Source organism: Cyprinus carpio, chromosome A9 (genome assembly GCF_018340385.1).
Source record: "Cyprinus carpio isolate SPL01 chromosome A9, ASM1834038v1, whole genome shotgun sequence".
Taxonomy (NCBI): Eukaryota; Metazoa; Chordata; class Actinopteri; order Cypriniformes; family Cyprinidae; genus Cyprinus; species Cyprinus carpio.
The window spans coordinates 16942336-16953803 of NC_056580.1; the positions used below are offsets into that span (position 1 = coordinate 16942336).

General features: G+C 38.6%; 2 protein-coding genes across 3 annotated transcripts in view; one reads left to right on the forward strand and one right to left on the reverse strand.

Annotated features, from left to right (window-relative positions):
* Positions 1-3452, forward strand: part of LOC109057058 (RING finger protein 17-like) — a 28128-nt gene extending 24676 nt beyond the window's left edge. For both annotated transcript variants that reach the window (XM_042763798.1, XM_042763800.1), the window contains exons 29-37: positions 85-165; positions 267-389; positions 470-526; positions 606-713; positions 1126-1249; positions 1452-1590; positions 2073-2259; positions 2956-3062; positions 3138-3452. In XM_042763798.1, coding sequence (XP_042619732.1) covers positions 85-165; positions 267-389; positions 470-526; positions 606-713; positions 1126-1249; positions 1452-1590; positions 2073-2259; positions 2956-3051 — 915 coding nt within the window. In that variant the 3' untranslated portion in view covers positions 3052-3062; positions 3138-3452. The remainder of the gene's footprint in view (positions 1-84; positions 166-266; positions 390-469; positions 527-605; positions 714-1125; positions 1250-1451; positions 1591-2072; positions 2260-2955; positions 3063-3137) is intronic.
* Positions 3453-3567: 115 nt separating this feature from the next.
* LOC109057063 (centromere protein J-like) lies at positions 3568-11299 on the reverse strand. Its single transcript, XM_042763801.1, has 15 exons — positions 11199-11299; positions 10444-10833; positions 10060-10174; positions 9814-9961; positions 9637-9724; positions 7324-8617; positions 6304-6427; positions 5979-6144; positions 5624-5878; positions 5347-5422; positions 5022-5203; positions 4676-4816; positions 4369-4453; positions 4164-4284; positions 3568-4074 (listed from the first exon to the last, which is right to left on the reverse strand). Exons 1-15 carry the CDS (start codon positions 11220-11222, stop codon positions 3882-3884), a joined length of 3402 nt encoding a protein of 1133 aa, XP_042619735.1. The 5' UTR covers positions 11223-11299; the 3' UTR covers positions 3568-3881.
* Positions 11300-11468: the final 169 nt, after the last annotated feature.

Below are 11468 nucleotides of genomic sequence, written 5' to 3' on the forward strand. Positions count from 1 at the left end.
CTGAAACAAACTATTCCAGACTTGAAGTAATTGTTTGAATGTGGTTAAATAGTTTGGCAAATCTTCTGTTTTTAATTGTTACAGATTGGGAAGGGATGGCAGTGGGACGCTGTAGTGCTCATGAAGGAGTTGCTACTTGGGCGTTCAGTCAATGTCCACATTATGGTAAATGAATTTAGATCTACACCACTTCATGTATCAGCAGAATTCTGTTCATTTCTAAAATGTCGATTAAGCGCTCACCCAGTAAACCTGTTGTTTTGCAGGAACACCCAGAGAATCCATGTGGCTGTGTTAAGGTAGAGATAACGGTGGATGGCATGGCACTCAGCAAGATAATGGTGCACCACCAGTATGCCACTTTTGATCCTGCCATCAGCAGCCAGGAGGTCTGATCAGTGGAGATTAATGAGAGGGGGTTTGTTTTGCTTATGTGAGATGGAGATACTGACTGTGTATTTATGTGCAGGATTATGTGGTTAAGCCTCCTGTCCCTGATTTAGATGACTGGGACCTAAACACAGAGGTAGAAGTTTTATTTCTGTTGACATCATACAATTCCAAAATTTCTGGTTTAATTTAGTAGCAATATTTTGTGTTCTTAGGGTTTGGAGGAGCCCCAGCCTGTTTTAGGGGTTTATAAAGAACTCGAGATTCCTAAAGCAAGAAAACATTTCCCCGCCAAGGTCAAGCATATCCGCACCCCTAATGAGGTATGTGAGCTGATGGGTCAAACCTACCAATTCTTGCATATATCTGGCTTCATTCATCAGACATTCATTTAATGTGAAAAAGCTGCTCCTGATTCTATCAGGTCTCCACATCCATAATGTGTCCCGTCACATTGGTGAAATTTTGCTGGCAAAATGGTCATTTGTCAATAGTGTAGAGATGTATGAAGCACAGCTCAGGCTGAAGTAACTCTTAAACCAAGCAGCTTTCTGTTGCTCAGCGCTGTGAATCTGCATGACCAACTTGAATCCATGTTCAAGTGTAGAAATCTTTAGCCCTCAAGTGAAATTGCTAATCGCATAGACTGCTTTTGCAGTGCAAAAGTAAATATGACCACACTTTTACAGTCTCTTACTGTACATTGCTTTGATTGAATCTAATGTATGCTTGCAGGTGTTCCTGTGTGTGTTGGATAAGACTCTGTGCAGACAGGAGCAGGACGAGAGTTTGGAGGAAGCTCTTAAGCTTGTGAATGAGAATATAGAAAATCTGAGCCCACTGACAGACTTCCCCATCGGTGTTTATATTTGTCATTTGATTATGGTTTATTTCAGTGTATGCAAACACTTCTGTGGTATTTTGTTTGTATACATACCTAATTTATCAACTTTATTTCAGAGACTTTTGAGTCCATGTGTTTTTCATTCTGATTCTGGCTCTACAGAGGCTAAATGGCTTGGAGAATGGATGGATGTTTCTCATTGTGTGTTTGTGTGCAGAGTGTCCTTGTCTGGCTGAGTACAGAGATGGTAAATATTATCGTGCAAAGCTGCTGGGTTTTTCTGAACTCACTCCTTCTGTGAAGCTTCTTGTGAGACATGTGGATTTTGGTTCAGATGACATCTTACCAACACACAAGTAAGACAGTACCGATTATTCAGCTATTGACATGTTAATATTTTAAAGTAAAAAAAAAATCTTATAGAAATATAAACAATATTTGGTTAATTACATTAAAACAGTATTTGTCAAACTTTTTGACTTCCAACGTCATAATTTTTATAGGCGTTTGTGATTTCAGGAATTTATTAAAAAAAATTCTTCACAATTAGAAATTTCTATGAGTTTTCGATAAAATATTTTAGAGCCTGACAGAAAAATTGAATAAAGAAATTCCAGGTCTTAAAATTACACTTAAAATTATTTCAAACATCCAGGTTTTTGTTCTCAAATCAAAATTAAATTTCAGTAAATTTAGTTCATTTAAAAACATTTGTCTTAATTTAAATTGAGGCATGTTAAAGCCACCTAGTTGAGTTCACCAACCATTTTTCTTTTTTTAAACCATATTCAGAATTAAATAGCACATCCAAAAAAAATATACTTGTGTGTCACTACAGATTGCGGCAGCTCCCTGCATCCCTCCATCATTTCCCATGTGCAGCAATTTACGTCAGGTTAGCAGGCTTCAAACCGGCAAACGTGTGTTTGGATTTGGAGAGAATACCTTACCGGCCTGAGTGGAGTATGAAAGCCATGATGGAGATGATCGACCTGTTGAACGGAGAGCTCACTGCGTTGCTTACTGTACGCCTCATTCATAGTTTAGGAAATGTGTCCTCCTTTACACCTGATATAACATTCATTTTTGGCAATCTGCTTATGATCTGAGCGTTGTTTACTGATTTTAAATGTTAGAGTAGATCTGACAACTTAGTGAAAGTGTAAATTAAAAAGCTAAAGTTGAATTTAACTTCACACGTTTTTATGCAACGGTTCATTCATATACTAACCAGGACAAACACAGGTGTAAAGTGGACCAAACTGTCCTGTAACATTTAGCAACAATGCAAAACTCTTTTCTACCTATTTAAAGCTGCAGTCAGTAACTTTTGGGGGTCGCGTCTGGCAGGAAGTTTGGCAAGTCACGCAGTTACTGTGCTACTCTGCAGCGTTGCCGACCCCAACCAGACTAAAATAGTCCGAATATAAACACTTATTATAGGTGTACCGTAGTGATTCAGGATAAGACAAAAACACGGTTTGGAAAATGGATTCATGATGTACTCGCTCATTATATATATTTTTTACATTTTCAACACAAAACAACACAGCAGCCCTGCGCTGATTGGAGTGGTAGAGCGGGGAGCAGTGGATTTTGTTTATATTGGAGAGAAGTAGCTCCGGCTACAATGTTCTTCCGCCAGACGCGAGCCCCAAAAGTTACCGACTGCAGCTTTAAAGCAGTCAAAAATAGATGTATATCCAATTGTGCAATTTCAGGCAAACAAACCACAGCTGACTGTGCTGCTGTACAATGCGGAAGGGACACTCGTCCACACACCTCTGGTGGAGAAAGGCCTTGCTGATTATGACTAACTCTTGAAAAGGTAAGTGTGAAAGTAAAGGAATTAAAAGAAACAGTGCGTCTAAACATTTGTGTATTTTTCTTGTTTTTTCTTCAGTTTCTGTAGGTTGTGCCAGTGACACTGTAGATCATCAGATTTCACAGAAGCTTCTGAGACTGCAAAACATTTTACATTGGTGTAGTTTTCTCATTTTATGTTCAAGTACTTGATTTTATGCTACTTTTTGTGCAGTTGCATGCAGGCACTTTGTTAAAATATTCGGCCAGTTTTATGTTTGTGCATCTATGCCTAATTTTATGTTAAGTATTTTTATTCACGTTCAAAACTGCTTCAAATTAGCAGAAAACTTTTGTTAATATTTAATGTCTCTATGTTGAGCTGGACTTGAAGTAAAACCCTTGTTGACTCTGACTTGCTCACAAGTGTTTGTAGCAAAAAATAATTGACTTATTGAAATTTTGGGTGTTAACAATCATAGCAGACTGACCAATTGATGCACTTTCATCTTCAGACCACTACCAGAAGCATCCAGAGAACCTTTTCACAGTTCATAAGCTTAAATCATTGTCCTTTAAGTACCTTAAACATTATGAATGAAATGTCCATATTCTCTCTGAGGAATATGAATAATGCTAGTCTAATCAACTGCACAGTACAGCTCATCTAATGGCATCAAGCCCATTTATCCCTTTAAAAGTACCATTTAAAACTATTACCTTATGCATAACTGTTAAACACAACATAAAAAGATTTATTTTTTACAGAAATTACTTTTTACACATTTACACAATACATTCACTCAACTTCATTATTTTCCTTTCATTTAAAATAAATCAATATTCATGCCTTAGTGTCCATTATGACATGACCCTGTGCGTCTTTTAATCTTACACGTCCTGTAGGGTATTGTGTCTCTTGCCGTCCATCTGAGTAAACCGTTTTAACCGTACCATCTGGATACTCCCGTCTTTTGAAATCTGCAGTGTGGATCTCTCGCTGACCTGTGTTAAACCGGATCACCTTACTGCCATCCCTGAAAGCAGAATAAAAATGGTGTGACTTTAATATGTTAGGCGACTTTATTGTAATACATTGAGGTGGAGGGCTATGAGTTGTACTCACGGATTCAGCTGTATTATTGTTCCATCAGTGAGAACACTTTCCTCTCTTCCATCAGGATAAAGAGTCTTAACCGTCTGATCGGGGAAAGTGATTTCCTTACGACCATCAGGGAAATGTTTTTCTGGAAAAGAGTGGAATATTAAGACTTAAAATTCAGTCTTAAGGCTGGATCACTAGAAATTAATTTTGAAAAATCCAGGCCCACCTGTTTGATTGTTAGGAAACTGAAGCACTTCCATCCCATCTGGGTAGTTAATGTGTGTGGTTTGAGCTTCTGCATAGTAATAAATCTTGAAAAAAAAAAAAAATGCTACTTAAAATGATTTCATGATTCACTTCATTGCAATTGTGAATTCAAAGTCAAAACCTCTTTATACTAAAAACCTTAATTGTAAACATTTATTTCCAGCATGTAAAATGAAATGACACATTTTCACACAAATAACTGATCCATTACACTGGTGTAAACTTAAGAATATATATTTATTGTTATTTCAGAGTCCGTTGCTTACCACTCTTTGATCAGGCATGGTATGTTTCACATCTCCATTGAAAAACATGACTTTAACCGTCTGTCCATCAGCAGAAAGCTCTTTCCTCGTGCCATTTGGAAAAACAACAAGTCTGCCTCCATCAGGAAGCACCTTCTCAATCTGAAACATCCACAAATATTTGATTTAGACCCTGAATTCCATTTGAAAGTGGACATATTGATAACTTTTGTAATGTAACCATCATTTCTACACTTTCTTAATGGAAAGGGATTTCTTTGGCTCGGTTTTGTTTGAAATGGCACGCACCTCAATGTTAATCTGGAATTTGTTGAAACTATTTGAACAGGTTGGAGCTAAAGATTACCTTATTGTCTGACTGGGTGATCTCTTCCTGTTCCTTCTCTGACTGTTCAGTGGCAGAGAGAGAGTTATGTGGAGCATCTTGGTTCCTCTCAGTCATAACCAGTCCATCCGAACACTGGGTTTCCACTGGACTAAGCTCATATTTGAAGCTGATGCTCTCTTTAACTTGTTCAGGGAAAAAATCTGTGGCAAAATGTGGTAAATTAATTGAAAGTTATGCTACATGGCAATCACAATATAAAAGTACAGATGTATCAAATAAAAGACATTTTTATGGTTAGAACCATAAAAAATGCACTAATAATAATACCTAAATACAGTAATACCTGAATTTGGGAGAGGGATCTGTGTCTCTGGACTTCCCTTTCTGCTGCTGCTATTTTTTGAACTCTGAGAGGGACTCTAGACATAAAAACACATAATAACTGAAATCTTACACAAATGTTTATAGATATACCTGTAAGTTATTTAAATAAGCAAATCATTGGGAAAAGAGTTTTTGCTTTTTAAGTGTTTATATATGTAAGAGAAGAGGAGTGTCAAATCTACCTGTATAAAGGGGAGGGGTGCAGAAACTTTTCAGACCTGCCACTCCACACTTACCCTGGAATCTGTACATTTGGATCCAATATTGGTTCTTTTGCCAGACACAGAGAACTTTTCTTTTTCCTTCTCCTTCTCAGCACTCTTCCATGCACTGAGGCGCAGTTTCTCCTGCATCCGCACTTGGTCTCTGAGGGCTGCGTTCTCTGCACTTACAGTGTCTACCTGCTGTCGGAGACGGCTCTGTGTGTTGCTCCAACGAGCCTCTCGTTTGCGCATCTCCTCATGCAGCACATTCAACTGCTGCTTTAGAGCCTGATGAAGACATAAACAGTCACATTAAAAACATAAAACAATTAATGATAATAAAAATAGAACTGATAGTGTCCAAACGATACTTTTCCAATAACCGGACCTGGATCTCATCTCGTTCTTGTTTGTCAGGTCTTGCTCTAACAGTTGCTGCATGCTTTTCGAAAAGCTTCCTTTCACGCTGCAGTTTCTTATGTTCCTCCCTTTTAAGCTCCTCGCACTTTGCAATTTCCTCCACACTCTTCTTTTCAAATTCAGCCCTCTCTTTCCTGTATGGGAAAATTTTATTTAAAAAGTTTTCAGTTTTTGGCATGACCAATAACTGTACATTCATATTGTCAAGACATTTACAATTTAGCTGTAAAGAACAAGCCAAATGTCTCAAAAATATACAGAGTATTTGAACAAGAAAAGACAAGGGGCTTTACTTGAGATTCTCTCTTGTGTCTTGGTTCTCCTGCTTTAGTTTGGCCAGTGCCGAGTTCTCGGATTTGAACCTTTCAATCTCTGTTTCCAGCTCCACCAAACGCTCACGAAGAAGTCTCGATTGAGCTGAAAATAATTGAGTTTCAGGATTTAGCAGGATCATGCATTTACTGTATGTAACTAGCACATTATTACAATGTATTTCTATTTGAAAGAAATGCTATTCTTTTCAACTTATATGCATCATTCTATTTATTATCACACTGTTTTCAACATGGATAATAATAAATGTTTCTTAAGAGCCAAATAAGCATATTAGAAAGATTTCTGAGGATCATGTGACACTGAAGCCTGGAGAAATGACTGCTGAAAACTCAGCTTTGCCATCACAGGAACAATTAACTGTAATGACAAAGCTTACCTAATATATTCAAATATAAAACAGTTAATTAAAATCGTAATAATTTACAGTATTACTCTTTTTATTGTATTTTGATCAAAAAATGGCTCAAACATTTAAAGATCTTTCCAACCACAAATTTTAAACAGTTATGAGTATGATGATTTTATTTACTTTGCCTTGAAAGCTTTCATTATACTATAGTTAAGTCATCTTTATTTCGTTAGTGCTTTATACAATTCATAGTGTCAAAGCAGCTTCACAGAGATAAACAGGTAAATGGAGGATTCAGTGCAGACAATCACACTTGCCGATACTGATAAGCCTAAGTATATTTATGTTATAAGCAATTACTAATAAATGGCTGATATTAAAATTCTGTACTATTTTAAAAAAACTAAATTAAAAATACTAAAAACAATAGTTTTAAATTCTACAAATGAATTAACAATAACCAACAGTACCAATATATGCCTAACTTGCACCCCTTTTATTTTTGGTTTTGCATTGCATTGATAATGACCACCATTACTTTGTTAGGATGTAGGTTTGAAAAACATTTCGGTATGCAAATAAGCACATTCTGAAGCTGTATGCAGAACATCAAAACTGCTACCGTTACCTGCTCCTCCTTCACTGGGCTTCTTCTGTGGTTCCTGCACCTGCTCCACTGTTACCGGAGGAGAAGGTTTAGGCTTTAGTGCTGGAAACAGCTTTGATACCAACTGGCATGTTGGTGGTGCTTCTTTCCCATTTCCAACTGCATGTGGACTGCCACCTGCTGGTTTTGCAACCTTCCTTTTCAGAGCCCTCTCTGATGGGGATTCCTCTGCAGGACAACAGGACTCCTCTTCAGGTTCGTTCCAGGTATCATCATCATCAAACTCTAATTGGGCCCTTGAATGTATGAGGGTAGAGTCTCCATTGTTACTCAAACTCCTCTCGTCCTCCTCTGGACTGCTGGCTCCGTCCCTGTCTTGATAGGTGAGTTTATCATAAGGCAGAGTGGTAGGCACTTCAAAGCAGTGGGTTATGGGTGGATTGGACATGTTGGGGAGGGGTTTCAACCCTGAATTACTGCACAATAAGTTGTCATCCAACTTTTCATCGGTTTCCTCTTTGGAGAACCCTCTCTGTTCTTTTGGTCCTATGCTAATGACATCTCTCTGTATTGTAGTGTTTGTAGGAGGAACTGGTACACTATGACCCAACATGGGCTCAGGAGTTACTGCAGAACCTTGACAACGGCTAGGTAGAGCAGATTGACTGGTCGATTTGATGGGTGTGGAGGAGAGACGCCTGCGGTCTCTCTGAAGGAGGGTGCTGATGAAGGACGAGTTGCTAGAGGATATTTCATCTGCTGCTCGTTCCAGCAACTCAAACTCTCCAAGTTCAGCACACTCCCGTTGTTGATCTTGTTCCCAATGCTCCCTCCGCTCCGCGAACCACCCCTCAAATGAGTTTTCTGCAACACATGCATTATCCTCCACACCACTACATGATCCTTCCTTATTGCTGTCTATTGTAGTGACTCTGTTGATCTTCTGCTTGGACGAGGGGATGGGGTTCATATTCTCACTCTGGTGTCCGATAAGAACACGAGGCTGAACAGTCATCTTGGTAACTGGCGCTGTGGTTTTATTCTGAGAAATGTTCTCTTTGTTGATTACAGCAGTCTTACGTTGGATCACAGGATGTGTGAACTTTGAGCCTTTGGTTTTGTTTTTAACAGAGTTCTTGTTGGACCTCATGTCCAGGTCTTGGGAAACTTTTGGAATTGGACATAAGGAGGGCTTGTGGTTAGGTGGACTTTTTCTGTGTGGTGGGACAGTGGCTTTTCCTCTTGTAAACCTGGCCAGACCTTCTCCTCGTTTAAGAAAGGGTCTCTTTACCTTCACGCTTTCAGCCGGAGCATTCTACATTAAGTGAATAAGAAAAAAGATGAGACATGCAATAGATGAGGCCAATCCAACTAAAAAATGCACTTAATGTTTCACCATAATGTTTTTTTGTCAAATGTCTATATATGGAAAATGTCCTTATAAAAAAAATAGCACAAGCTCATAAATCTTGGTTGTTTTATACCTCAAAATCATTTGATTGTATTTATTATTTTTCGGAAGAGGCCATGGATTATTAATATTTTTTCTTTCTTGTTTTCTCGTGATCTCGACATAAGTTGTTTTCTCGTGATGACCACTTAATATCTTGTGATCACGACATAACGAAAGTTTTCTTCTCGTGATCTCAACATAAAAGTTTTTCTCTAAGTTACACAACTGCTCTAACAGGGGGCAGTACAGAACTAAATATAACAGATGGGGTATTGTGTACTGTAGGCTACATCCACTTTACTGTACACGTTTGGGACAGAATAAGTAGCTTCTTCGTTATCTCTCATTCGCTATAATTTGTGCAGTATTTTTCATTACTGACATTTAATTCATAAATGTTAAATTCTTGAATCAATATGATTATTTTGTGTAGCGTTATTGCTAGATGCATGAAAATATGTGATTTATATGTAAAGTGTATAGGCTAATTTAATTCAGTGAGGTTCTACAGTGTTGTCATTTTTTGTATTTTCTACATTTCTTCGTGGAACACACACACACAGCAAGGCTAAACAATCTTTTCAAACAGAAGCTTGTAACGCACATGATATCAGTCACAGCACAATAAAGAATATATAAAGTTGTGAGAAAACAACTTTCGTTATGTCAAGATCACAAGAAAATTTAGTCCTGATCATGAGAAAACAAGAAAGAAAAATATTAATAATCCATGGCCTCTTAGAACTTCCGTACTTATTCCTAAGATCATTGAAATTTTCTCTCTAGTCTTCTGCTGGACACGTCATTCTCAACATAAACAACATTTATTCATATGTCTGCTAAGGTTTGTACACTAAGTAACCTTGTGTTCTATAACTGACCTTGCCCATCAGTTTCTGGTCTTCCATCTTGAGGTGCTCTTCTAGGATCTCCTCAAATGTTCTCCCACCAAACCCCAATTTGATAGGCCTAAAACCAACACACTTAACACTTTAACCAGACTGACACACTGCAGTTGTCCATTGCATTGTATTCAATCTCACAGTTTTGAAGTTTACCTGTCCTGTGGCTCTGAGTCACACTCTTTTCTGTACATCGTTTGATCTTCAATCGTGGACTGAATTGATTCTTGATAATCATGATCACTGTCTTTATGTCCAGTGTCCAACTCCACCACACTTTGTTCCTGGTTCCACCCACAGATCTCTAGAGCACATATGGGGAAAGCCCACCCAATCTTCTGTATATTTAAAGTGTAATTAAATGCTTTCACAGTCGAATGACGTGTACCATAAATCCCATACCTGCAGTATTCTGTGCTTTTCCCACAAGTCTTTGTGGTTCATGGTTTAGTCTAAGCAGCTGTTCCTGCTGGTGGGCGTTTAGCTGCTCTTGCATGCGATGTTGCATTTGCTTCAGCTGGACAAATAAGCCATTAAACCTCTAACAACACTAAACCTTAAACATTTGAGTAATTGTTGCTTAAAATTCAACAATAAAGAAACACATTTTTAATAAGAAATCAAAAAGTATATAATTGGGAAAGAGAGTAAAATACCATAATGCTTTCCTAATAAAACATCCCTATATCTGACATGTGAGATGAAACTAACCCAAGAAGAAAATAACAAGCAGACAAAAACAAAGCAAGATCATTGCAAAATTCATATTAACCGGAGGACACCCACCTGTTCAAGCTTAGCTATTAATGGGAGATCCCGTGCGTTTCTTAAAACATCTTGGATACTTTGCATCTCACTGTTTAAAGATGCATCAAATAGCTCAGTTTCCCTGAGTGTCTTGCCACCTCCACTCGGGCTGCACACGTCCCCGCTGGCACAGCTGCTGCTCAGGGAGAGGGGCAGCGGGGCAAACTGACAGCTGAAAGAGTCGTCTGGATCCTGAACCACCAGACTGCCGCTGCTCCGGACGGATCCAGAACCTGCTTCTCCCGGGGACCCCTGTAATATCACCCCAGCGCGGGAGCTGTCCGCCATCCACTGGGAAAGGAAGCGAGACTGCCCTTGCTGGAGTCCAGCTGGAGATGACATCATGATGATGCTGACCTTGCTCAAACCCTAAAAAGGAAGGACATATTAACTGCATTGTGTTATTCAGACAGAGAGGAGTGAGATAGGAAAATGCTTTATGTAGAGGGGAGTGAGGTAAACTGTGCCACCTTTTAAATGTCATCTAGGGATTTTGCAGTACACTATTCACATTTCAATAGATTATTAAGGAAAAGGTTGAATTTGTAGAATATTTTAGAGCATCGAGTTGATTCGCGGACATTCAACTGCACTGGACCAATCGTTAGAGATGCACTGTTACTCCAATAAAATTAAAATCCCAAGTATCTTTCGCTCATCCCATTCTGTAATAAAATAAGCGCTCTGTTTCACACTCAAGCAAACAATCAATGTCTGTCTCTCAGTAACGTTACCTCTGAAATAGCTGGAACTGACATTCATGGAAACCTGTGAATGTCAATATCATCTTTTATAATCGTTGTTTTTTAGACGAAGACCTGTGAATGAATATGTCATACCTTGGTTTGGGTTGCCGACTCGGGTATTTAAATATTCCAGCAGCTGACGTCTGAACTTCGGTAAGTTTCGAACGTTCCCGCCATAACAAAGCGTAGCCCGCGATATTGTGACGAGTGAAAACGATATCAGCGGTGCATGCTGGGAGTTGTAGTCAGAAACTTAGT

Excerpts from the sequence above, each read along its gene's own strand:
- LOC109057063 (XM_042763801.1), bottom strand. The coding sequence starts at position 11,222 with ATGTCAGTTCCAGCTATTTCAGAG. Across the intron at positions 6,145-6,303 it reads GACACAAGAGAGAATCTCAA|GAAAGAGAGGGCTGAATTTG; the intron begins GTAAAGCCCCTT and ends TTTCCCATACAG. Across the intron at positions 4,454-4,675 it reads CCATGCCTGATCAAAGAGTG|ATTTATTACTATGCAGAAGC; the intron begins GTAAGCAACGGA and ends TTTTTTTTCAAG.